Raw genomic sequence first — 27,740 nt, forward strand, 5'->3', positions numbered from 1 at the left:
TTGTTATACAGGGTGGTCGGAAATTCCTGTTACAAACTTCTAGGACTTGTAGTGGGGAGTGAGTACATAATATTTTGAATAGGAACCCATGTTCAGAAACGTACCATTTCCGTGCTACAACCATTTCCGTGCTACAACCATTTGAAAAGTGTTGCTAATGCGACCATTTTTACAAGTAGTTGACTGGGTGTGATCCAGTAAATCAATTGTTTTACATTTCCACTCATTAATAGACAATGAGACTACTCGTGTATTTATTGATGGTTTCTCATCAACATTATGCACTAACGCCTCTTACAGTTCGTGCGTGTGGGGCCTCCATGGAGCGTCACATTCACGCCTGCTGCTGGTAAAGATACCCTTTCTCAAAAACGCTGCGTGATTGTGGCCAAAAGGTTACGGGTTGTAGTCTGAAGTTGTGGAGAACTATCTTGATATAGGCAATGAGCAGCTCTTCCCTTGCCGTGAGCTTCGCCATTCAGGAAGATCATGTCGGTGTTTTCTGCAAACTTGAACTCAATCATGTTGCTACAACACTGACAGACGCGTGAATGAGGCTCAACCAGGTCAGAGAGGTAGGATAGGATGTCAAATGACATCAGTCAGTCTGGCGTAAACACCCATCACTATGACTATCCTGTTGCAAACCTACCTAGCAAACATGTTTTCAAACAGCTGTAGCATGAGAACGGTACGTTTCCAGACATGTGTTCCTATTCAAAATACTACGTACTCACTCCCCTATACAAGTCCTAGAAGTTTGTAACGGGAATTTCCGACCACCCTGTATGTAATAATATTATGGGGTGTCACAAAATTTCAAATAATTGTGTATATAGACCTACATATTTTTCTGCTGAAGCTCCTTTCTTTCAGTAATTTTTTGGCTTTCAGCAACATGATCTATCTTGGTTATAGGCTTTAGTTTTAAAATGAATGACAAAATCTGTGAAACTACTGTCCTGCTTTTGTCCTTCATTAAAATTGCATAGCTTTTCTCAGATGAATCTTCTTAACAACTAAGGGCTGTCACAGAACCAGTTATCTTTCCTTCCATTTACCATGGTGCTAATTCTGATAGATAATTTCTTAATAATTCCATCACACAGAACTAATAATTGTGATTTTTCTGGTGAAACTATCATTTGTGAATATTTAGAATTTGGTAGGATTTTGAATTTTCAGGCAGTATGCTCTTAATCAGTTCTATGTTCCCTGATTTTATCTTGTATTTTCTGTAGAGTGCCATTATCACTGATTGAAGACAGATTGTTGTCAAAAATGTACATTGCAATTTCTTCTCATTACAGGTTAAGTGCCTTGCAGCTCGGTGCACTGTATTGCCCAAGTTAGAACTAGAATCTATAAACTTTGCTGACCTCACGAATGTGATGCCTCCCTGTCAAATTGATGAGTTAGATGGTCATGACAACCGTGTTAATAATGCTGTATTCCATTCTGGGAGACAGTTGCTAGCAACAAGGTATGTTATCTGATAAATACATATTAAAATTCATTTTAAAAACATCTTTTATCCATGTATCATACATTCTATTCTAATGTCCCTTCAGTGCTGCTCAACTTGCATTGCTGCTTTGTCATATTTGATTGGATCTGAAATCTTACAATGATTAGTATCTAAAGAAAATCTTTACTTAGTAAATTTAACTTGTAGAAAGTACTTGTCAATCCATAAGTCTCATTTATTGTAGTGGTTATGATGGAACTGTCAGAATATGGTGTCTCACTGAAATGGCACAGCTGTTTCTGGAACATACACTGATGTTTCAAGTGTCTGGGACTGTGTTTGGTAGAGAGCTGCATGATGAATTGATCAGCCAGTTGTGTTGGTCTTCATCTGGTTTGTTTGTCGCAGCTGCATTGGAAAACACAGTGAACATTTGGTACCTACCAGGTAAGCAAGACAATCTTTATTATTATTATTATTATTATTGTATTTGTTGTTGCTTACATTTACTCCAGACTCAAAATATGTTGTATAGGTAAGTAAAACTTCAGATCTCTTAATTAAGTCTTACAATGGTTAGTTGTAATTAAAGTGCAACTACTCATAGAGGTCCAGTGTGTGCTATAATTATTGTGTGGCAGCGAAACTTGATTAATGTTAATGTGTTAATGCAGAACCAATTTATGCTGGAAAAAAAATTAGCTCCAATTTTGAATACCATTTGGAAATCTGGTGGTGTACAGCGTCCTGTCACTGGCTCTGGCACTCATATACAACAAACTGTTTAAGCGGCAGTCAATAATAAAATCAGCATTTTGTGTTTCTCACTTGTTTGACCTTAAGTCCATGTCCCATTCCTAATCCATGATACATATGAACATTTCTATACATCTTTCTTGCATTGACAGTGCCAGTTTTGCACCTGATGGCCAAAATTAGAACTAATTTTTTTCCACTGTAAGTCGGTTCCATATTAATGCATTACAATATCTACCAAGTTTCGCTACCATACGATAATTACAACCCCCACTGGATGTCTGAGAGTAGATGTATTTTAATTATAACCACCAGTATATTTCACATGGTTCTGTAAAATAGACTTACGATTTTCTGAAGGAAAACAATTTCTCACATGCCTGAAACAAAATTTGGCTGCATTAGGCAAATATACTCTTGTTAGAAAAAGTGCTGTTAGCAGCTATACTGGATACTGCTCCATTTGAGTTAACCAATTGTAAAGGGGTTAAATGAAAATTATGTGTAAAATTAAAATACATGTCTTTAATATATTTAAGAAGTGTATCATGTTTTTCCATTGTGTAAAGATTATAAAAAATAGTGCAGTACCAAAGAGAAATAAATAACAACATCTTAATAGAATTTTAATAAATACAATTTATGACACAAAAACAAAAACTCTGTGAAAGTCAAAATTATATACAGGGTGTATACGCTGTAGTGCTTCGAGAATTTCCGCATAAATTCTAGAACCACTTGTCCTTCTGCCGTCTTGAACACATGATATTTTAGATATAAGTGGGAGAGTGGAAGCGTATCTACTGCGCCAACTGTTTCTGTGCACAGGTTGGAAGTTTGTTATGAGAAGACTGTAAGAGTCGTGCTCCACTGACGACGACAAGTGTTTACCGCTTGCGCCACAGACACTGTGTGAAAGAACATGGAATAATTATATGCTATTCTTTGCTGTGTTAGTAAATGTGATTATTGTAAAAAGAAAATCAAACAGTTGATTATAGACTTTTAACTTACTTAATGTCTTAGCCCTGTATGCGTGAGACATATTTGATGTCCATAAATCATTTAGTTGTTAGACCAATGTTATTATAAATATGTTTAGTAGAGTCTAATGTTTGATGACTAAGTTGACTTGCAGAAGTTGTTGTCTGTGAAAGATGAAAATATATTATGATTGAACTGAAAGTATTCTATGAGTACCCAATTATTTCAAGAATAGAGAAAGAGTCTAATTAATTCCTATAACCAGTGAAAATCTTTGGAGAAGAAGCTTTTGGGAGATCAACGTAGCTGAATATCCAGAGAAAGGGATCAGCTCGTCACATCACATAAGTCATCTGATGAGAGTGAGGTGTGAATTGTGAATGCAATCCAGTTTCACACCGCTTCTCGTTTCTTCAAAACGTTAGAACGCCCCAGGACAACTGGAAGATTCATGAAAAACACAGGAATTTTTTCATTCAGGAGAAACCGGGAAAAATCCGGGAGTTTCTTAGAATTCTGGGAATTTTAATTTGTCTTACTTTCGAGTTAAATTTTTGTAATTTTTATTGGTAAGAACTGATACCCTAACTAATAATTTTACTTTAGCCCACTACTGTAAAATAACACTGTGACAATAAAACATAGAAAAGAGAGAAACACCAATGTAAAACTTACAACAAAATACAGTGCACACATAAGTGTTCGCCGAAAGCAAAATGCGTCAAAGGCTTCAGGACAAAGACTATGCAATACTTCATAATACTTCCAATGAGTGTGTGTCACAGGAGTTTACATTTCTGACAGGTCATGGGAAAATGTTCCAAATGGTGGTTTGAGAAGCTTTACTTCTAAAGTAAATTTCCTTTTATGCAAAATAAATTATGTTACGTATGAAAATGTGCGAGGAATTTCTTAAATCACAGGGTGGTTGACTCTCATTCAAAACGTAACACTTTGAGGACCAGGCATTTAGAAGAATTTCAGGACCAGAAGACAAGAAATCGATGTTACCATTTAAAACTTTTCTGGCACATTTGTGTCTGATATATCTTAAAGAGTAGCACTCAATTTAAAAATAAAAGAAACAAACAGTATTATATGTGAAAGCTTAACTTTTCTTGTAGCTATACTTCTTGTATATTAATTTAAACCATAAACTTTTTCTATTTGTGTATCCATTCTACTTAACATTGGTGTAGCTATTGGCTGACAACATCAGGTGGCCTATGTTCTGAATATCTGCTTTCATTTGCTGGCGAGATAACGTGACATGAGCTGTGATTGGCTGACAAAGGCACATCACAATCTGGGTTTCAGTGCTTTGGAAACAAAGTGCTGTGTTTGGTGGAATTCTTATTTATACTTCCATAATAGGAAAATATACAGTGGACATGTTGCCACACATAAAGGTCTTACCATAAAATATTATTTTTTTGCTCGGTTTCATTTCCTAAAGTGGCGGAAAGTGGTGTATAAAACCTTTACCACTTAAGGAGTTGATAAGTTTTACAGTTCCGAGAGATATTTTAACCAGGAAAATGTGTATTTTCACAGGGAAAGAGTGTACTGTTATCCGGGAAAAAGCCAGGAATTTTTTTCCTTATCCACGTATACACCCTGATATAAAATATCAGTGACAGTTAAGAGATGAAAGACAAGGATAATATGAGCTATGGACTTGGAGAGCATAGATATGAGATGGCGTAAATTTAGACAGTTTGAGACTGAGAGCAAATAAAAAAACAAACATGTCACAAAGAGAGAACTTCCATTTCTTAATCATAGAATAGTTATGAAAGGAACCACATAAATGACAGGCACAGGTGGAATAAGTGCACTTCAGTTAAAATTCATTTTACTTACAAGAATCTTTCTTTCCGTGATATTTATTTTACTCTTTCCAAGCAGCATAACTATTTAATTAAAAAACAATATTAATACGAGGGTCATCCACAAAATAAGACATGCACAGATACAGAAAAAATATTTATTGTACAAAATCTACAACTGATAAACTACTTTTCTACATAGCTTCTGAAATTTTGTAGGCATTTGTCATAGTGTGACACAAGTTTTTGTATGCCTTCTTCATAGAAAGTTGCTGCCTGTGTATTCAACCATGTGGTAACATGTTCTTTCAGCTCATCAATGTTGTTGAAGTGTTGACCACCAAGGACAGATTTTAGGTGTAAGAAGAGATGAAAGTCACTAGGAGCGAGGTCCGGTTTGTATGGAGGATGATCAAACGCGTCCCAGTGAAATTCCCGTAAGAGTTGTCTGGTCACATTCGCCATGTGAGGTCAGGCGTTATTGTGGAAGAAAACAAAACCTTTTTACAGCAATTCTCGGCACTTGTTCTGTATTACATGGCACAATTTCTTAATGGTCTCGCAGTAACCATGTGCATTGATTGTTTAGGCTTGTGGTAAGAAATCAATCAGCAAAATGCCTTTTCTGTCCCAAAAAATGGTGCACATGATTTATCGAGGTGTCAAGATTTGCTTAGGCTTGACCTTCGTTGTGGATGAAGTGTGCCTCCATTTCATTCATTGCCATTTTGTTTCAGGGATGTCATACGATACCCAAGTTTCATCTTCCGTGACTATCCGAGAAAGAAATCCATCACCTTCTTCATTGTAGCATGTCAAAAACTGAAGTTCACTGCCCATCCATTGTTTTTTGTTGGTACCCAACGTGGGCAAAATTTTAGAAATTTCAGTTTTACAGTAACAATTTCATGAATTAGTGATCGTGTGATTTGTGGAACTTCCATAGCAAGGACACTAAGTGTAAACTGACGGTTGTGCTTAATCGTCTCTTCAGTTGTGTGAACCAGTTCATCAGTAACCACAGATGGGCGTCCACTTCGCTCTTCATCGTGCACTTGATGACGTCCTTCATTGAATAGTCTGACGCATCTTCTAACCATTGAAGCACTCACAGCATTTTGTCCATAAACCTCACAGGTTTGCCAATGAATTTCCTTAACATTCTTTGCACTTAGAAAACAAATCACAGAGCTGATTTCACACGTGGCTGCATTTTCAATTATGGCTGACATTATAAAGAGCACTACAAAGCACAAGTCGGCAGCAGCAATCTGAAAGTAGTGTACATGTCTTCTCCTTGAGTCAGAGTAACTGCTGCACTTGCTCGGAACTGCGATCGTAGTGCTGCCGTTGATAGAAATAGAAACAGATCTTACTTTGTGGATGACCCTTGTATAAATTGAAAAAAGTGACTTGAAGATATACACTTTTTTTTAGTTCAGTTACTTTTTGCACAGATCATTTCATTATATATCACAAAGAGGAGGGACTAATCAGTTTACACACCGTTTAGTGTGACTAATTTTCAGTTACAACTTCATTAGCTGAGTACCCACATTGCCTGGGCATGTGTTCATTCCAGTCTTCTGTTAGTCCATCTCCTCATCCCTCCTCCCCACATCCATCTGCCCCTATCCCCTCTGTCCATCTGCCCCTATCCTCTGTCCATCTGCCTCTACCCCCTATCCATCTCTTCCTCACCTCTCTCTTTGTTCATCTCGTCCTCCTCTCTCTGTCTGTGTTCTCCCGCCTTCTCTCTGTCCATTTTCTCCTCCGCCCTGTCTCTGTCCACCCCCTCCCCCCCCCCCCCCCCCCCCCACCCCCAGCTTGATCCATCTCCTCCTCTTTCTTATGTCCATCTGTTCTCCATCTGTTCCTTGCCCCTCTGTCCATCTGCTCCTTTGTCCCTTTCTCTACCTCTCCACCCTCTATCTCCTCCTCACTCCCTCTATCTCCCCATCCCCCCCTCACTCACTAAATGAAACTCTTCTCACAGTATAGGTATCTGCAAAACTGCAAGTTGCCCAAGTCTGACCTTTTGGTACTTTTAATGAGATTCTACTAATTATGGTGGTTCACTGTGGGTTCCACATTCCATTTTTAGTCCTTGTTAAGTAAAGCTATTCTCTGTCATTGAAACTGATAATATTTTTAGTGACCCTTTTGTGTTTAATGCATCAAGAACAAAAGAGGACACAAATAATAGCTTTCATGTGGTAGACTAAATGATGAAGTCACCTAAGATCTGTGATTGGGGGGGGGGGGGGGGGGGGGGGGGGGAGATAAGTGATGGGTGAGGGAAGAGAAGGTTGGGAGGGGAGGAGGACTGGACAAGAGGGAAATCATCAGTGAATTTACAGCATCTGAGAAAATTTGTGTATCTAATAAGTTTGAATTGAGTACTTACATTGAGTGCTGCTTTTCCCTTAAATTTTGTGTGGGAAGATATTCCATTGACTTCTCTTTATTAATATAGCTGTTCATAATGAAGAATATAGACAGTGGTTTGAATCTTCTGTTATTCATCAGATTAAGCTTTACTCTTGGACTAAAAAATGAATGATATTTCCTGTTAATGTCTTCATGTGGTGACCATTTTCCAGTTCAACTTGTTGTCCATGGTTTATAGATTTCCTTAAGTTTATTTTTTGGTATTTTTTGTGTGATTGTTTCCTTTCCCCTATCTTGTGACCTCTCCCAGTCCAGAGCATATTTACACTTTAACCCTGTGGTACAATTGTCTACTGTAGTGGACAGCTATTAATATCGGTACCTCAGCATTTTTAATCAGTTCTGAGTCTGCTAATGCATGCAGTCCATTCCAGTGGATACTCCCTATTAGTGCTGCATTCTTCGTGTGTTTGCAGCCTCAGGGTTGACTAAAAACACCAAAGAAGTGACATTAACAGCTCTCCACTGCAGTGTGGTGGACTGCACCATACATTAATGTTATCTTGCTGTGTTTTTGAAATGGCTTTGCTGTTTCTCCTCATAGAGGACCTGTGTTCAGCTTAGTCCTTCTTTGTTTGTTCAGTGGTAGATAATAAGCACTAGTGTGAATAATTTATTGTCACTGTTTTAAAACTTCATTTCCATTATTTTCAGAGGATGCACACATCTCTTACAGTGCAGAAAACTGTCAGATTGATACCCAAGAGGCATGGGTTACTGCTTTGGCTTGGCCACAGGTGGCTTGTACTGAAAGGAACTCTGAGCATCTGCTAGTTGGGACCATTACTGGCTCAGTAGCTCTTCTCACTGTCTCAAAAGGATGTGTACAACATGATGACCTTATCATTGGAACTCAGCCATACAGTAAGTATATAGTAAACTACAGGGTGTACATAAAGTCCGGGAACACTTTCAATTATTTGTTGCACAAGAACTAAACATTGTACAGATGTCATACATATTGCATTTCGAAGAGAAACTCTAAAAGTTTTATACAAACATTTGCTATGCGAACCATGAGTGACCAGACAGACGTCAATACGGTAATCGAATTCTTGCCATGCCCATCCTAGCATGGCATTATCAGCTGTGGTAGTCACTTCCCGTATTCTCTCCCGGAGCTCCGCTACATCACGTGGTACGATCTGGTGATTGGGGAGGCCATTTCATGAAACAGCTGTTCCCTTCTTCAGCACGGCCAATCTATTGATGTGGCAGCTCCGTGTTCAGGTAACCATGGACTTCATGATGAAAATGGGATGGAGCACTATCCTGCTGAAAAATGAACGGAGAGTCCGATTGCATTTGAGGCATCAGCCATTGCTGCAACATGTCCCAGTAGGAATATCTAGTGACAGCACTCTCGGTGAAGAAGAATGGCCCATACAGTTTTCAATGTGACAAGGCACAAAAAACATTTACCTTTGATAATGCACTCTTAAATTCAATGTATTCGTGTGGATGTTTTGTACCCCATATTTGACAATTATACCTGTTCACTTTCCCACTAGTGTGAAAAGTGGCTTTGTCGCTAAAAATTAAGTGATCAACAATACCATCCCTCATTCAGTTGTTGCAACTGTGAACAAAACTCAAAATGCTTGTCTTCGTCGTCGTCATTGAGCTTCTGCATTAGCTCCAATTTGAATGGTTTCACAGACGGCTTCTGTTGCAGGACTTTCACTGTCATTGGAGCCATTTCAAGTTCATGGGATGCATGATGCACTGATTTCCTTGGACTCCTTATGAATGTCTCTCGTACGTGCTCCACATTCACTTCACTCACACTGAGATGTCCGCTTCTCTTTGCCGGGCACAAGCAACCTGTCATAACGAATTTGATGTGCCAGTTGTAAATGGCCTTCCTTGTTGGTGGCTTCTTACCGTACTTGGTTCTAAACGTCCATTGAACGACTGCAGCTCACTTGTACTTGTTGAACTCTAACACACAAAAAGGTCACTCTGCACCTGAACTAGCAATGTTTGCAACTAGCACAGACTGTCAGAAAATTAGCAAACTAAGTTGTGGCGGTATACCTGGAGCTTCAAAATGACATATGTATGATATCTGTACAATGTACAATGTTTGGTTCTTGTGCAATAAATAATTGAAAGTGTTCCCAGACTTTATGTACACCGTGTATTTATATTGTGATGTAATTCAGATGTACATCTTTTCTTTGGTTTCTATATTACTGGTTTTCAGTGAATATGGTAACTTTCAGTGTCTGCTGTGGTACCAACAGTGAAAAAAGTGATTTATAAAATTATATAATTAAACACAAATTCTTCGTGTGGTGAAAGGTACCTGTCTGACTGTATTTATTATTTTAAAAGTATAATTATGGTAATATGTTTCTGCTGTGAGTAGAATTTTTGGTTCTTACTTGTTATTGTCAAGTCAACCATCGTCAGTGGGTTCATTTTATTTTCTGTTGAACAACAGGTAACATTTTTACATGATGATATATGTAGTTTTGGGATTATGGTATGTATAATTTCAACCAAAAAGAAAAGAATATTCTGATGTGGTGAAACTTCACTGAAAAGTGTGTAGCTATTGTGTTTACTCACAGCAGAAATCATTTCAGTAATGACACATACATTCCATATTTATATATGATTACAAGTTGTGATATAAACACGAAAAACTTTGCAGCAAACCTGAATAATATTTGCTTTATTATAATTCCAATCTGATCACAATGTTTATTTGTAATCAGGTTATTAATTTCAGTTCGTAATGACCATCATCAGACCCGAATAGAAACATGTAATATTAACAGATATCACACTATTATATGTGATGTGCAGTCCAAGTCACTGGCTATTTTGGCTTCGTCAAACAAAGACAAAATGGCTAATGATATTGACTGCACATCATGTATAATAGTGTGATATGCCTTCTTGTTTATTCCACCTACACCTCGAGAAAACATAAGTGCTCCATCAAATGAAAACTGGGCACAAGCAAGCTTCACTGTTACGTCCCTGTAGTTGTTTTGCTCATGGAAACCTATGTTTATGGGACAATAGTGATTTTCCTAGTTTATCATTCATTTCTGGAATGAGATTTTCACTCTGCAGCAGAGTGTGTGCTGATATGAAACTTCCTGGCAGATTAGAACTGTGTGCCAGACCAAGACTCGAGCTCAGGACCTTTGCCTTTTGCGGACAAGTGCTCTACCCTCTTAGCTACCCAAGCACGACTCATGCCCCATCCTCGCATCCCCCAGGCTGTGGCTAAGCCATGTCTCCACAGTATCCTTTCTTCCAGGAGTGCTAGTTCTGCAAGGTATGCAGGAGAGCTTCTGTTAAACTTGGAAGGCAGGTAGACAAGGTACTGGCAGAACTGAAGCTATGAGGATGGGCCATGAGTCATGCTTGGGTAGCTCAGATGATAGAGCACTTGCCCGCGAAAGGTAAAGGTCCTGAGTTTGAGAATCGGTCTGGCACACAGTTTTAATCTGCCAGGAAGTTTCTTATCATTCATTTCTTTAACTTTTTTGAAGTAAATTTATTGTAGTGATTATACTTGTGAATTCTTGTGCTCACTCTCCATTCTACAATTGTATAGTCTGTACCTCACAACAGACTCAGGTAATGAGTTTCCTGTTAAATGTGCAGCATGTCTCTGAGCATATGAAGACGGTGAGTTTGGAGATGACATCATAGGACTTGCTGGCAAGTTTAAAGCGAGTATAGAGAACTCCTTTCTGATCTCTGTCAGGTACTATTCATCCTATCTAGGTGCAGGCAAGAGTAGCGTGTCCCCATCTATAACTTTTAGCAGCAGGTACAATACAGATATGAAACTTTGCTATACCAACAATGCTTTCTATGGTTGCATTGATCATGGTAGTATTGCAAAACCTCTACAAAATCACTATCTGTGTTGCTACTGCTATTCCTTTACCTTCTACATCATCTTTAATCCTGTAATCTATGTATTTTTACCAGGCTTTTCCTCCTTATCCTACTCTGAACACTTGATATTTTTCATAAAAATCTTTGCACAAGGCCTCTATGTTCTCATTAATTTGGCCAGGTCTGACTCATGATTTCACAGTACTTGTTACTTTGTATTTTACACCCATTTTTCCTATACTATTTGACCTACAGTCTTCCCACAACAGTAGCCTAAAAGCAGGACTCTTTTTCTTTCCATATGATGTTGCTTCCAATGTAGCCTTTCATTCCTGTTCATCTGTTGCAGCTTCCTTTGCTGAGGATACTCCTTTTTTTATTTTGGGATTGGATTCTTTGGAATCGTCTTTAAGTGAATTAAATACATCAAGTCTATATGCAAATTGTGTGTACATTAGAGCAACATTATAATGAATTAAATATATCAAGTCTATATGCAAATTGTGTGTACATTAGAGCAACATTATAATTTTTAATACATACTTATCTTGCTGAAAGATGCAACTGTTGGATCCTCGATGGTTTTGTTTTATGAACTTTAGTCTGTGGTCCAAAAACAGAAATCACCAAGGATGCAAATACGGGCCATAAAAGCCCACATTGTATGATACCACCATTGGCTCACTTTCTGAAAACTGTGTAATATCATTATGTTCCTTTTTTAGCATCCGTGTCACACATTGAATGGTTTGATGAAGAGAAGGATTTTGCCATAGCATTTACAGATGGCCGAATAAAACTTGGAAGGAAGCATCTTGTACCTAATATGATATCTATCGAAGCTCATCAGGTATTTGTGTTTCTTTATGATGAAATATGAAATTTTTAGTTCTTACTTGTTATTGTCAAGTAAACCAAAATTTACCAACATAATGATATCTCAATTTTATAACTCATTTACAATGAACAGAAAACACATAAAAGCTGTAGTGAACATCAGAGCATCCTTCATATGAAATGCATATGGAATAATATCATACTGATTTCCATAGATACTGCTATCCCCAACCTCATAATCTACACTGGTAGCCACTAGATTTATTGGAAGAAAGGGTGGGGGAGCTCTGTTGGGATATGCTCACAGGGTCAGTACATTTGATAAGCTGCACACATCCCCTGGGTCATACTAAATGACAAACATTACTTTATTTACATTTCTTTTTACACGTAGTCATCAAATGTTGTCTTTTGCTAATGCTGTACGTATATACAAAGCTTAAGACATAATATCATTTGTATAAATATAGGTTTTTTGATAAATCATAGATTACGTAGTAGGTAATATGTTTCTATGCTTGTTTGTAAAGAACTCTTTTCTGCATATGTTATTTCATGCTTTACAGCTACATTTATATCTTCTTATAGCTTGTAGTTTCTGCTCTCAAGTACAATGTTGTTTCATATCTTAGAATTCTTTCAGTTTATACAAACATTTAAGTCTTAGAAATCATTTTAATTTTGTTTTGAATGAGTCTCTAGTTTGACTATGAAGTCTTTTCAACAAATTTGCTGTACAAAAATGATCTCATTGCACTTGCTGCATGCATTAAGTATCTATGAAAATCCATGCTTTTGAAAAAAAAAAAACCATTTGTATTGTTGTCATAAAGCAACTGGTTATTGTAAAGAGCTTGGATTTTCAAAAGAATTTATGAGACATAGTACAACAATTCTACAGAATCCAAAATATTGTCAATGTGGATGCCTAGGAATTTTGTGTGTGAGCGTTTCATTAATATTCTGATTGTTAATATCCATTTCATGAACTCAAAGTGTTTTTACTGCCTGCAACTACATAATATTAGTTTTTGAAAAAATTAGAAATGGGGTTTTCACTGTGAACCATTTGTGTACTTGATTAGATCCCGTCTTGGCTATAGCCTATATTGTGTAACTGGGCAGGTGTATGTTAATTGCTCAAGAAGTATATCTAAACGTATGTTAAACAAAATGAAAATGTGTCAGGTGACCATCTTTACTTTGAACGGTAATGATCACTCTTTGTGTGAGAAGAAATGGAGCCAAGAAATTAAAATAACAACACATATTTGTGTCTTATATAGAATCAGTGAGGCAGTTCAAGGTAACACACACACAGACAGACAGATGGCACACCAAACCATGTACCTTCTGCTACAGCACTAAAAAAGGTCCAATGATCAGATGCATCTGGACACAATTGAGGCAACCAAATTAATATTTGTAGAAGCAAGCCAGCTACTGAGCCTGTTTCCAAATGCAAGCCAGAGGTCAGTTACTCAACAAGGACAAATATTTGCCAACACACATCATGTACACATAGTGTGTCTTCATTGACACTACATCAGCTATTACTGCAAGTGAAATGAAAAGATGGAAAATGGTTAGCGTAATGGAAAGGAAGACTTAAACACTTTCTTCTAGGTATCCTGTGTCATTTAATGTTTACAAACCTGATCTTTATGTCAAAGAACAAAAGAGTGTACAACTCAACCACTTAAATTTTAGTCATTCGTGGTTCATTTTCCATCACAGTTGAAAGATAAAAGAAAACAAAAGCAAAAAATACATTAGCTTTTAATATTTCCTGTTAAAAGTTCTTCATTTTATTTGAAATTGAAAAAAATGTCATTATTCTCTCTACAGCTCATCTGTTCTTCTTTTAATTCATTCTCTGAAAAAAATTACTTCCGGAGATTAATCTAGTCTTTTGGACTGCAAGTTATTAACTGTTAACTGTGAAATATTTTTACCATATTGCAGGTTGTCTCAAATATGTTTCACATAACACAAATGCCAGATTGTTGTTTTCTGCAGTATACAGAGCATGTGATCTCCTGGTTTGCCTAAGAATAAATATCCTACAGCTCAACCATTATGCATAATTGTCTGTGGGTAATTTACAGTATTATTAGATATTAATTTTAAAAATTCTCTTTTGAACTATTTCAAACAGTGGAAAATCCAGTATGGAATGTAACAATATCAGAGAAGGAAAGTTGCTACTCACCATGTAGCGGAGATGCTGAGTCACGATAGGCACAACAAAAACATTCACACAATTATAGCTTTCAGTCACTATGGCCTTTGTCAGCAGTAGACACACATACACTACCATCCCCCAGGTGGCATATTCCATCATCGGATCAAAATTAACATTGTCTTTCCACATGTACCGACTCGCATTCGGGAGGACGACGGTTCAATCCCGTCTCCGGCCATCCTGATTTAGGTTTTCCGTGATTTCCCTAAATCGTTTCAGGCAAATGCCGGGATGGTTCCTTTGAAAGGGCACGGCCGGTTTCCTTCCCAATCCTTCCCTAACCCGAGCTTGCGCTCCGTCTCTAATGACCTCGTTGTCGACGGGACGTTAAACACTAACCACCACCATCCACATGTACCAACAGCCCCCATCCCTAGTAGCATATTTTGTTGATTCCCACCTACACAGGCAGAAATGACCTTCAAAATAAAGCAGGAGAAACCAGAGTGCACATAGAAGGCTGTTAATGTTCATTTTTCCCATGTACTATCTCACAGTGAAACATCTACGGGGCGGGGGTTGTCGGTACATGTGGAAAGACGATGTTAATTTTGATCCAGTGATGGAATATGCCACCTGGGGGATGGTAGATGTATTGATAATGGTTTCAGCATCTTCTGCCAACAGGTAGCACAGTGGTGTAGCTACCACAGCGCCATCTGTGTCTACTCTTTAATAGGAAATGTTCACAGCCAGATGGCTCAGTGTTGTGCAAAAGTGTGAAGCAAGCAGATAACCATGCCATGCAGTTGCACAAGTGCTTCCTACAACCAACTGAGCTAGTTTGAAAGGAGTCAAATTGTGGTCTTCCGAATGGCTGGATGGTCCTTTTGGAGAATTCCCACATAAGTTTGATGTGCTGCCTCATTTGTACAGTGATGCATGTATCAGTAGTCATGTGAACGTTCTCACACCTGTAGTTGAGCTTCTGGACATCCACAGAACACAGATACTCATCAGGATCATCATATTGTAAGGGCAGTAGTGGCAGATCATTCTGTTACCACAGCACAGATAAGAGAGCTTGTGAGCCCAGACATGTCAACACGAACTGTTGCGAACCATTTATTACCGATGGGACTACGAGCCCTCACATCTCCAGCCTGTCTTCCAGTCATAGCTTGATGTGCATGGCTTGATTGCTGCCATCGGAAGATCACTTGGAAGATGGAATGGCATACTGTGGTCTTCAGCAATGAAAGCAGATTCTGCCTGTGCTCAGGTGATGGTCATTTGAGCATATGCCATAGACCTGGTGAGTGGTGTCTCATAGAATGAATTTTTCCAAGATGGATCCATCCCACCCCAGGCCTTATAGTCTGGGGTGCAATAAGCTACAATTGTCTTTCACCTTTGGTGTTTCTGAAGGGGAGGCTAACCAGTGCTCAGTACATGCAGAATGTTGTTAGACCCATTCTTTTGTCATTCTTAGTGCAGGAAGGTGATCTGTTGTTCCAATAGGATAATGCTCACCCACACACTGCCCGTGAAACTCAATGTGCTCTTCAAGAGGTTCAGCAACTTCCCTGGCCAGCACGTTTTCTGGACTTGTCTCCAATCGACCACATGTGGGATATGATGGGATGAGAAATGACTTGTGAGACTTGTCAACCAATGACTTTTACAGAACTACATGACTTAACATATCCCAAGACAGTATTCGCCATCTGCACAATCTACTGGATGCCAGAGTCAGCACCTGCATTGCCGCCTGTGGAAGCTACACCACAAACTAATATGGATGTTATAACGATATGTTTACGTAATGTGTACACATAAACATACAGTTATAAATGTCCCCGTTCATAGTCGCTAAATATAACAATATGTTTACTTTTGTGCTGTAACATATAGCTATAATCAGCGGTGGAAACATATTTACGAACGCCGACCGTGTGCGGCTGTTTCTTGTTTGATCGTCTGATCAGTCGGAAGTTGCATTGCAGAGGAGAGTAAATGCCTATTCAAAATATAATTATTTTTGGATAGCTCAACATGAATTTCCTAAGGGACCGTAGTTTATCATGCATTTACCAGTAGAATATGGCGTGGAGAAAATATTTCGCCGCATACGACTTCCGTCCGATTTCAACGAAAGAATTCGTGATTGTGAACTCTCTATTTGGCAGCAACATAAAGAAAATTAAATAACTTCATGAAGGAGTGGGACATAGATTCTACACTAAATAAGTAGTCCATACACTAGTTCCATTTAACTCTGAATTTATGGCAATTAATAGATGAACTTACACTGCAATGAAAGATTGAACATGGATGCGGTTTTGACTGGCACTTCTCATAATGAAAACAATTCCTTTGACGTTTTCACATACACGTCGCACAATAAATCTACTGCTAGGCACTTTTAGTATTACACATTTACTTTACAGTAAAACAATATTATTTTTAACGATAATAATACGGCGGCAAGACATGCGTGTCCGACACAAGTTACAAGAGACAAGAGAAGAATGAGTAACTGTTCATCGAGAATATCTCGTACATAAAAAAAAAAAAAAGTGTTCTTCTTCTGTCCGTTTTTCGCGCCGCGGTTTTCAAAGTCAATAACTCACTGCATCTCTGACGGCGCTTCGACAATAAACAAGTTACGTCACAGGTCGTTCACCTTTTACATTCTCGCAACATTATTTGCTAACTGTAGCTGTTGCCGAGCGACTGCTCGATTAGTGAATGATTTAAAATGATAAGGCAATCACATAATGTTACAATGTTTCAGCATGAGTTGATACATAGTAGCACAGAACTGCTTATGCTCTTGATCTGTAAATTTTTTCATGCACTCCCAATTGCTCTTTCACATCAGTAAATCTTGAGTGAAATGAAAATGTGTAAAAGGGTGTACTAACTTTTATTCCAGCAGTGGGTTTTTCATTTGAAGGAAAAAATGAGGTGACTGAAATTTTGTGGAAAGATCTTGGCATGATGAAAAACACCATTATTTTATAGATTGCCACCCCAGGTAGCATATCATTTCCATGGCACTCTCTCCCCATTCTGCAGTAATACAAAATGAATTGCCCTTCTCTGAACTTTTTTAATGTCAACCATCTGTTGTATCTGATAAGGATGTCACATCATGCACCAGCACTCTAGTACAGGAGGGACAAACACAGTGTTTTTTGTAGAATTTATGAGTCTTCTAAGTGTACTTCAGTTGTTAACCATGTTGGTGCAGGAATGGAATGCCCTACAAGAAAAACTCCTTACCAACCTTATTGGCAGCATAGGATTATGCTGCAGAGCATGCTTTTCCGTCCGAGGTGAGGACCATGCTCTGTCTTTTTTAATGTCCAGGGGACCATCATAAATCGTGGTGACTTCAGTGTAATAATTGTCTTTGAATAAATGTGTCATTTCCTTTCATCTCATTGTGTGTTTCTTTCTGTTATCTTCTGCACTATACTGCAATAGTTCTTTTATGTGTATGGTCCAAGTTTATCAAGCTATGTTACTTGGCAGTGACACATCATGCAAAAGTTGCATTCATCTTTAATTTTTGTACAGTGGTGTATTAAAAGTATCTTGCATTGACGTCCATGCTAAATTTCAAGCTTCTGTAAAACATTGCCAATTGTAGAGGTGTTGCATCCTTTTAAATATGGTATGCTTTTTTTAAAGGAACCAGCTATTAATTTATTCCAGTTGTTGAGTAGAACTTCTACCCATACTAACTCTTAGCAACTATTTACTTTAGTTTCACTACAAGATAAACTACTTCTAATAGCAACAAGAATGCCACCACCAACTGAATTTAACTGTCATTTCCTGAGCGCTGTTAGGTGCGTGGAAAAAACTTTGGCTGAACTTATCTGTGGCTTTAGCAAACTTTCAGTGCCTGTAACAATTTCTGCTGTAGTGCTTTAAATGAGTGCTAGGAGCTCTGGTTCTTGCTTAATACATCTATGAAAATGTACAACTGTAGTACAGCTGTTTCCTAGGTCTACCCTCATCCTGTGTTTGTGTCTGAAGCCCTTTTATACACTTTCACAACCCTCTAACCTGAAAAAACCAGCCGATACACTTCACGTAGCACCCAAAAACCATGTAGTCATCTCCTATGTGTAATGGACATCTGCTGTATTAAGCACATTCCAACACCCCTTCACCCTATGGCACATTTCAAGAAAGCACAGCACCAATTTTCTAGGATGAAGCATTGACTTGCAATAATACCAGCTTGGTAGGGTCAAAATGCACCACTAAACATCTGTCAGTAAGCAAAGCATTTTTGAGTTTCTGAAGTGCCTCTTGACAGTCTTTAGTCACACAAGAGGCACATTTCCGCAACGCAAATGATGCAATGGAACTGCGATATGAGCGGCATTCTGTAGGAACCGAATATAGTACCTCATCTTGTCTAGTACTGACCGCAGTTAAGACACATTGCAAGGAACAGGCAGGTCATGGATTACAAGCAAATGAGATTGGAGGGGGTGCACACCCTGACTGTTTATCACATGACCTAAGTACTGTAGTTCAGTTTGAAAAAAGTCACACTTTTCAAGACAACACTTGAGTGCTGCTTCTGGCAACACTTGAAAAAGGGCACACAAATTGGCAATTTGTTTCTTCTGGTATATGACCTGAGATGACAATATCATCAAGGTAGATTGAACAAAATGGCACGTTTGCAGTGAGCTGTACCAAGTAACATTGAAAATGGTGGGTGTGGAAGCACTGCAGAAGGGTAACCGCAAATACTTGAACAGTCCGAAGTGCATATTTACAACAAACACTTTCTGTGATTTTTCATCCAATGGAATTTGCAAGTAGGCATCACGCAAATCTATCTTAGAAAAGTAGCGTCTTGCTCCAAGCCTGTTCGGGGGATACTCAGGGCGAAGGTAATGGTTAAGTGTCAACTACTGTCTGTTGGTTGACTGTAGACTTGAAGCAAACACAAACCAAATGCAACCAGAAGACTTGGGCAACAAAATGAGAGGACTTGGCCCATTGACTAGCTTGAATGGGAGCAATTATATCTTATTTTGCAATTGTTTCAATTCACTGGCTACTTTGTCTCTTAAAGCAAATGGAACAGGGCAGGCCCAGAAAAACTTAGGCTGTGCATTGTCTTTCAGTGTAACAAGCAATACAAAGTTATTAGCGTTTCCCATTCCTTCTGAAAATAGTTCAGGAAATTCTCTAAGCAAGCTAGCGACACTATCTTTTGGTGCAAAATCTGATATGGAAAGTACATTGTTTTGGATGCTAAGGCCAAACAAGTCAAAGACATCTGAGCTGAAAATGTTCTCACTGACTCTTGATTTCAGCACAGTAAAATTCACTGCCCTAGTGTGAAATTTGTAAGTGGCAGGCAAACTACAGTGTCCAAGTACTGGAATTTCCTGTACATTGAGAGCAGTGAAGTGCTTGCTAGATTCAGAAAGGCTCGGTGAGCCTAACTGTTCACACATGGCACGATTAAGCAAAGTTACTGAGGCACCTGTATCTAACTGAAAGTTCACACGCCGGCCAGCAATTTGTAATGAGACAAATAGTTTGTTAGAACATCATTGCACAGCACTAGGGTGAGAAGGAGTCACAACCTTAATCTTACTTTTGTCAGAACCTGTTGTAGGTGTGGAAAACGCAGTTTTCACTGTGTGTGCATGAGCCTGTTTCTTTCTGAGAGCAGGCAAAATGGGCATTTTTGTGCCATTGCAAACAAATTGTTTGTATGTGGCCTTTTTTTCCACACATGTAGCACATTGTATTACATGATGGGCAATCCTGTCTTTTATGGGGAGCCAAACATCTAGGGCAAGACTTCACTAAGTTTGCAGGTCTGTTTACATGTCTATGTGGCTGTCTGTGCGGCTATGTACGCACTCGTTGTGGATGCTTGGGGTGGTCCCGAGCAAGGGGTGACTTGACCCAACAAATCAGCCTGGTCAAACTTATTGGTCACTGTGGCACCCGAATCGTGTTACTCTAAGGTTTGCAATACTTGGGGAAGTGATGGATCAGAGTACTTTAGAATCTGTTCTCATATTCTACTATTGAGGACAATGAATGTTATTGCATCTCTAATCATTAACTCAGTGTAAAAGTTGCCACAACTACACATAAATTTACACTTCCCAGTCATGCCCATTAATTCTGTGTACCATGACGGTATGTCGGTTCCGGCTTTTTCTGCAAGCACTGATATCTGGCTGCAGCTGCTTGAACTTGCTGGTCATAGTACTTGGTTAATGCAGCGATACCTCATCATAGCTGAGTTCATCACAAGATGCAGTTGGGAATAGTTTTTTATTAACCTGAATTTTGTATTAACCGATCCCACAATCGAAAGAAAGTATTTTAGTTTTACAGTACTTTGTACTCAATGAACTTCATAGTGTGCTTGGAACTGTGTCAGGTATTCGAGCCATTCCTCTCCCGTGTCATTAAATTGCCAGAACGTTAGTCTGAGTTAGGGGCTGATTTAACAACGACTGCAACTCCCACTGGGCTGCGAGTGATGACTCGACTCATTGACTCACTCGATGACAGATTGGAACAGACTGGGCTCGGTGACAGACTGGGACTCCGGTCCCTGGTGGCAGTCTAAATGCCACTGGTGAAAAGGGTGTTGGCAGCACATTCTTTGCGAGTCTGTCTTTGGCCTCTCTCCTCATAGGCTTGCTTGCTCTGGTGTCTATTATCGATTTTCTCACAACCTCTTTGCCGCCTGGAGTGCTGATGCCAGCTTGCAACAGCACAAGGTTCACAGCCAGTTCTGTCAATGACACTGCAAATGATTAGCTCTACCTTCATACTGCAAGCAAGACTGGCTGTCTAATTCGCTTCAGGTGGCTGCTGCAAACCAGAGAAAATTTCTGATCCAAAATGGCACCTATCATTAGTTCCAGAATGAGCTATCACCTCAAGTTGACTGCACACAGTGCTCTTAATGGCATCTGGAAGGACTCATTCTGCATCTAGGATAACCCTCCCCCTCCATTATGCACACTGGACTTCTTCCCTTCCTTGGTAGCCATATGTGAAAGGAGCTCCATCACATGCCTAACATCAGAGCTCCCAGCTACCAATAATCTCACCCTGTGTGAAAGCCCAGGCCCTGCACAGTTTCCTCTGAAACAGGGCAAGTGCATGCATCTGGCTCAGGATATTTCTCAGTCACAGACAGTGTCTGAAACCTGGTTCTCAGATAAACTGGATAGTCCATTCAATCAGTCCGACAGAATGTCTTTAGCTGTCTGCCACACCTCGAAGCAAGCCCCCACTCAGCCATGGATGAGGGGTCATCTTCAATGCAGGCAGTAACCTGGCTGACCACAGTAGTGGACTGATCAGGAAACTCGTGGGACGTGCTAGATGTCTCTTGGATCCCCACACATGGCACCCCATAGTAATTGCTATTGACAACAGCGTGAAGCTGTATGATGGAAACCAGCACCACCTGGAGCTGTGAGTGAACGATGACCAACTAAGCTCACAATATTCACAGTCCTTACCCATACTAAAAATAGTGAAAATCTACGGTGTAAAAATGTGTGAGACATTTAATAATTATACAACAAAAGCACTCCAAAAGTATTTCCTTGTCAAAGTTGTTTAAGGCAGAGGATTTCCTCATTTGTGGCCCATATCATAGCTAGAATGATTCCAGATCCATATCTGCTCTGCCCTTATCCTTTCCTTAAGTCTCATAAGTCTGCAATGCCACCGGGCAGCATTCAGTCTTGTAATGGGTAGTAATTATAAAATTTTGGCTCGTCATTGTGTACACATGTCACCACATACTACAAGTGGTAATTCTAACAAAGGCAGCCAGTAACTACAGCAAAAACATTTGTTTGCTTCTGTTTTCTCATGACAGAGCCACCCCACAGAAAAACTATGCCACCAGATGTTGATATTCAGCACATTTAGTTCTTTGAGAGCTAATCTCACCACAGAACATTCATTTAATAAGTGTCACTGTCATTTCTCTTTTATTCTTTCCCAGGGTGTATTTCATTTTGTAGAAATTGATTCGGTTGTTTTGATTTCAATTCCATAATTTAAAAAATATCTTAATAGAAAAATGTATAGCATTTAACTCAGGACTCTGATTCCAGGGTTGTATATCCAGCATAAAGTGGGACCCTACTGGCAACTTTCTTGCTAGCTGTGGTACTGATCAAGTTTGTAGACTGTGGAGAATTATTGATGGGTGTTGGAGCTGCATTTACATATTAAATCCAGCCTATGAACCAGTTGCGCTTGTGTGGTCTCCATACGTAGGTGAGTGATTCCTATTGCATATAGTATGCAGGAAGTATAAATAAAAATTAAAGGAATTACTTCTTAAACACAGTTTTTCAAATCTAATTAATGTATGTTTAGAATATGTCTTTAGCTAACTTTGCACAGAATCATCAATGTTATTCCAGTTTTCTCAGACTTGAACGACTATTAAAGTTCCATTGTGCCAAATACAGTGTGTTGCTTACATTATGAAAAGGTAATTGCTACTTTCCATATAATGGAGATGCTGAGCCACAAATAGGCACAACAAAAACACTGTCAAACAAAGCTTTTGGCCAAACAGGCTTTCATCAGAATTACACACACACCCACACACAGTGTGTTCTGATAAAGGCCTGTTTATCAGAAAGCTTGTTTGGAAATGTTTTTGTTGTGCCTATATTTGTGATTCAGCATCTCTGGTATATGCTGAGTAGCAACTATCCTTTTCATAATATTGACATTCAGTGTGTTAGTAGATAATGCAAATCTCTTGCCCAGTGCAAAGTCACAGGGGACTGGAAGAAGGTGCAGGTGACTCATACATATAAAAGGATGAAGGAACGGACCTGCAAAATTACAGACCAATATCCTCAACATTGGTTTGCTGTGGAATTCTTGCACATATTCTAAGTTTGAATGCAAAAAATTTCAAGCTTCTCCTTGTAAATCAGTACAGATTTAGAAAGAATCACTATTGTGAAACCCAGCTAGCGCATTTGCCATCTTCCAAACAAAGGAGGAAGGGCAACAGGCAGATTCCATATTCCTAGATTTCGGGAAAGTGTTTCGCATGGTGCCTACTGAAGATTGTTAATGAAAGTCCAAGCATACGGATTAGTTTCGCAGATATATGATTACTTCTTAAGTAATAGAACCCAGTACATTGTCTTCAATGGTGGGTGTTCATCAGAGACAAGGGTATTGCCAGGAGTGCTCCAGGAAGGTGTGGTAGGACCACTCTTATTCCCTATATAAATAAATGATTTGATGAAGAGGGTGAGCTGCAATCTGTGGCTGTTTGCGGATGACACTGTGATGTTTCAGATATGTTGTCATTGAGTGACTGTAGGAGAATACAATATGACCTAAACAAAATAGCTAATTGGTGTGATGAATAGCAGCTTGCTCTAAATCTAGAAAAATGTAAGTTATTGCCGATGAGTTAAAAAACAATCCTATAATGTTTGAATTTGGCATTAGTAATGTGCTGCTTGATGTAGTCATATCTATTATATACTTAGGTGTAACATTGCATAGCAATATGAAATAGAAGGAGAACATGAGATTGTTAGTGGGAAGGGCAAATTCTCAACTTATTTTATTGGGAGAATTTTAGAAAACTGCAGCTCATCTGGGAAGAACACTGTGTATAGAACACTAGTGTGACCCATTCTTGATTACTGCTTGAGTGTTTGCAACTCATCAGGTAGAGTTAAAGGAGGACATCACAGGAAATCAGAGGTGTGCTGCTAGTTTTGTTACAAGTAAGTTTGATCAACACAAGTATTACAGAGATGCTTCATGAAGTCTAACAGGAATCCCTGGAGGGAAGACAAACCTGTTTTCATGTAAAATTTTTGAGGAAATTTAGAGAACCGGCATCTGAAGCTGATGGCAGAACACTTCGACTGCCACAAATGTACATTTTGCATAAGGACCACAGAGATAAGATAAAAGAAATTTAGAGCTCATATGGAGGCAGACTGACAGTTGTTTTTCCATTGCTCCATTTACAAGTGGAATAGGAAAGGAAATGGCTAGTAGTGGTACGAGGTGCCCTCCGCCATGTACCATTTGTTGGCTTGCGGAGTATATATGTAGATGTAGATTGTTGTACAATTAACAAATCTCCTGTGACAGTATCCACTTGTTCAAAATAGACATGTATGCAGTCAATAAATTCACCGTGACAGACTATGTGAGGTGGTGCCACGTGTAAACCTCAGTCCTACGTTAAGGAGGGCTAGAGTTCAAATTCCCATTGAGCCATTCAGATTTACATTTTCTGTGGTTCTCCTAAATGAATTAAGGCAAATGCTGCGATTACTTTAGACAAAGATTTTACTTTTATGGAAATTGGCATTCAGTAGTAGGAAAAGGAAGAGAAGGAAATATAGTAGGAGATCTAGACTTGGGAGAAAGGACTAGAAGGGAAAATTGTGTGTTAAAATTTTGCATGGAGCACTATTTAATCATATATTGTTGTATTTATAGAAAAGGCATGAAGATATGAGAAGGTTTCAGTAATCTGTCAGGTTTTATTTAGATTACATAATAGAAGTAAGATAGAGATGTAGAAACCAGATTGGCTGTGAACTGTGGATTAAAATTGAAGAAGTTGCAGAACGATAGGAAATTAAGGAGCTGTGATATTGATATATTGGGGGGAGGGGGGGGGGGGGGGGACAGAAGTCATTGAAAGTTTCAGAGAGAGCATTAGGTAATGCTCAGCTGGAACATGAGAAAGGAATTCTGTAGTAGACAATTGGATAACTTCAATAGATAAAACCCTGAAGGCAGCAGAGGACCACATACACAAAGAGATTAGATTCAGTAGAAATCCTTGGGTAACACGAGATATTGAAATTAATTGATAAAATGAGGAAATATAAAAATGCAGCAGCAAAAAGGAAAGAGATTGACATAAACTGCAAAATGGCAAAGCAGGAATGGTTAGAGGATAAATGGAAATATCAAGAAGTATGCATGACTAGGGAAAGATAGATACCTCCCTTCAAGAAAAAGAAACACCTATGTGCAAGTTAAGAACTTATGTAGCAAGCCAGTACTAAGCAAAGGAGGGAAGTTTCCAGAATGAGATTTTCACTCTGCAGCGGAGTGTGCGCTGATATGAAACTTCCTGGCAGATTAAAACTGTGTGCCCGACCGAGACTCGAACTCGGGACCTTTGCCTTTCGCGGGCAAGTGCTCTACCACTGAGCTACCGAAGCACGACTCACGACCGGTACTCACAGCTTTACTTCTGCCAGTACCTCGTCTCCTACCTTCCAAACTTTACAGAAGCTCTCCTGCGAACCTTGCAGAACTAGCACTCCTGAAAGAAAGGATATTGCGGAGACACGGCTTAGCCACTGCCTGGGGGATGTTTCCAGAATGAGATTTTCACTCTGCAGCGGAGTGTGCGCTGATATGAAACTTCCTGGCAGATTAAAACTGTGTGCCCGACCGAGACTCGAACTCGGGACCTTTGCCTTTCGCGGGCAAGTGCTCTACCACTGAGCTACCGAAGCACGACTCACGACCGGTACTCACAGCTTTACTTCTGCCAGTACCTCGTCTCCTACCTTCCAAACTTTACAGAAGCTCTCCTGCGAACCTTGCAGAACTAGCACTCCTGAAAGAAAGGATATTGCGGAGACACGGCTTAGCCACAGCCTGGGGGATGTTTCCAGAATGAGATTTTCACTCTGCAGCGGAGTGTGCGCTGATATGAAACTTCCTGGCAGATTAAAACTGTGTGCCCGACCGAGACTCGAACTCAGGACCTTTGCCTTTCGCGGGCAAGTGCTCTACCACTGAGCTACCGAAGCACGACTCACGACCGGTACTCACAGCTTTACTTCTGCCAGTACCTCGTCTCCTACCTTCCAAACTTTACAGAAGCTCTCCTGCGAACCTTGCAGAACTAGCACTCCTGAAAGAAAGGATATTGCGGAGACACGGCTTAGCCACAGCCTGGGGGATGTTTCCAGAATGAGATTTTCACTCTGCAGCGGAGTGTGCGCTGATATGAAACTTCCTGGCAGATAATATCCTTTCTTTCAGGAGTGCTAGTTCTGCAAGGTTCGCAGGAGAGCTTCTGTAAAGTTTGGAAGGTAGGAGACGAGGTACTGGCAGAAGTAAAGCTGTGAGTACCGGTCGTGAGTCGTGCTTCGGTAGCTCAGTGGTAGAGCACTTGCCCGCGAAAGGCAAAGGTCCCGAGTTCGAGTCTCGGTCGGGCACACAGTTTTAATCTGCCAGGAAGTTTCATATCAGCGCACACTCCGCTGCAGAGTGAAAATCTCATTCTGGAAACATCCCCCAGGCTGTGGCTAAGCCGTGTCTCCGCAATATCCTTTCTTTCAGGAGTGCTAGTTCTGCAAGGTTCGCAGGAGAGCTTCTGTAAAGTTTGGAAGGTAGGAGACGAGGTACTGGCAGAAGTAAAGCTGTGAGTACCGGTCGTGAGTCGTGCTTCGGTAGCTCAGTGGTAGAGCACTTGCCCGCGAAAGGCAAAGGTCCCGAGTTCGAGTCTCGGTCGGGCACACAGTTTTAATCTGCCAGGAAGTTTCATATCAGCGCACACTCCGCTGCAGAGTGAAAATCTCATTCTGGAAACATCCCCCAGGCTGTGGCTAAGCCGTGTCTCCGCAATATCCTTTCTTTCAGGAGTGCTAGTTCTGCAAGGTTCGCAGGAGAGCTTCTGTAAAGTTTGGAAGGTAGGAGACGAGGTACTGGCAGAAGTAAAGCTGTGAGTACCGGTCGTGAGTCGTGCTTCGGTAGCTCAGTGGTAGAGCACTTGCCCACGAAAGGCAAAGGTCCCGAGTTCGAGTCTCGGTCGGGCACACAGTTTTAATCTGCCAGGAAGTTTCAAAGGAGGGAAGGCTGAAACAGGGAAGGAATTTATAGAGGAGCTGTACAAGGGAATCACACTTGTAGAAATATTATGGGAAGGGAACAGGAAGTACAGGAAGGTGAGATTGGAGATATGATACTGTCACAGAATTTTAGAGAATACTGAAAATTCCTTCAGAGTTATTGAGATCCTTGGGTGGACCAGTCATGACAAGATTATTCCACCTGGTGTAAGAGGTATATGAGACAGGTCAAATGCTCTTATACTTCAAGAAGGCTGTAATAAGAAGTCAGGTGCTCACATGTGTGAATGTTATTGGACCAAGAATTTAATTCATAGTTTCCAAAACACTGATGTGAAATATTTATAGAAGGCTAGATCAGTTTGATTTCCATGGAAATGTAGAAATATATGGAGCAACATGTACCCTAAGAGTATTCTTAGAAGATAAGTTGCAGTAAGGCATAC

General features: G+C 39.7%; 1 protein-coding gene across 1 annotated transcript in view; it reads left to right on the plus strand.

The window, feature by feature from the left end:
• The window catches only part of LOC126198416 (probable E3 ubiquitin-protein ligase HERC1), a 747,204-nt gene that overhangs the window by 565,420 nt on the left and 154,044 nt on the right, over window positions 1-27,740 (plus strand). Inside the window, exons 50-54 of the mRNA XM_049934719.1 lie at window positions 1,311-1,483; window positions 1,713-1,915; window positions 8,143-8,352; window positions 12,081-12,205; window positions 22,528-22,693. Of these exons, the coding sequence (XP_049790676.1) occupies window positions 1,311-1,483; window positions 1,713-1,915; window positions 8,143-8,352; window positions 12,081-12,205; window positions 22,528-22,693 (877 nt within the window). The remainder of the gene's footprint in view (window positions 1-1,310; window positions 1,484-1,712; window positions 1,916-8,142; window positions 8,353-12,080; window positions 12,206-22,527; window positions 22,694-27,740) is intronic.

The sequence above is a fragment of the Schistocerca nitens genome, chromosome 8 (assembly GCF_023898315.1).
Source record: "Schistocerca nitens isolate TAMUIC-IGC-003100 chromosome 8, iqSchNite1.1, whole genome shotgun sequence".
NCBI classification, from domain to species: Eukaryota; Metazoa; Arthropoda; class Insecta; order Orthoptera; family Acrididae; genus Schistocerca; species Schistocerca nitens.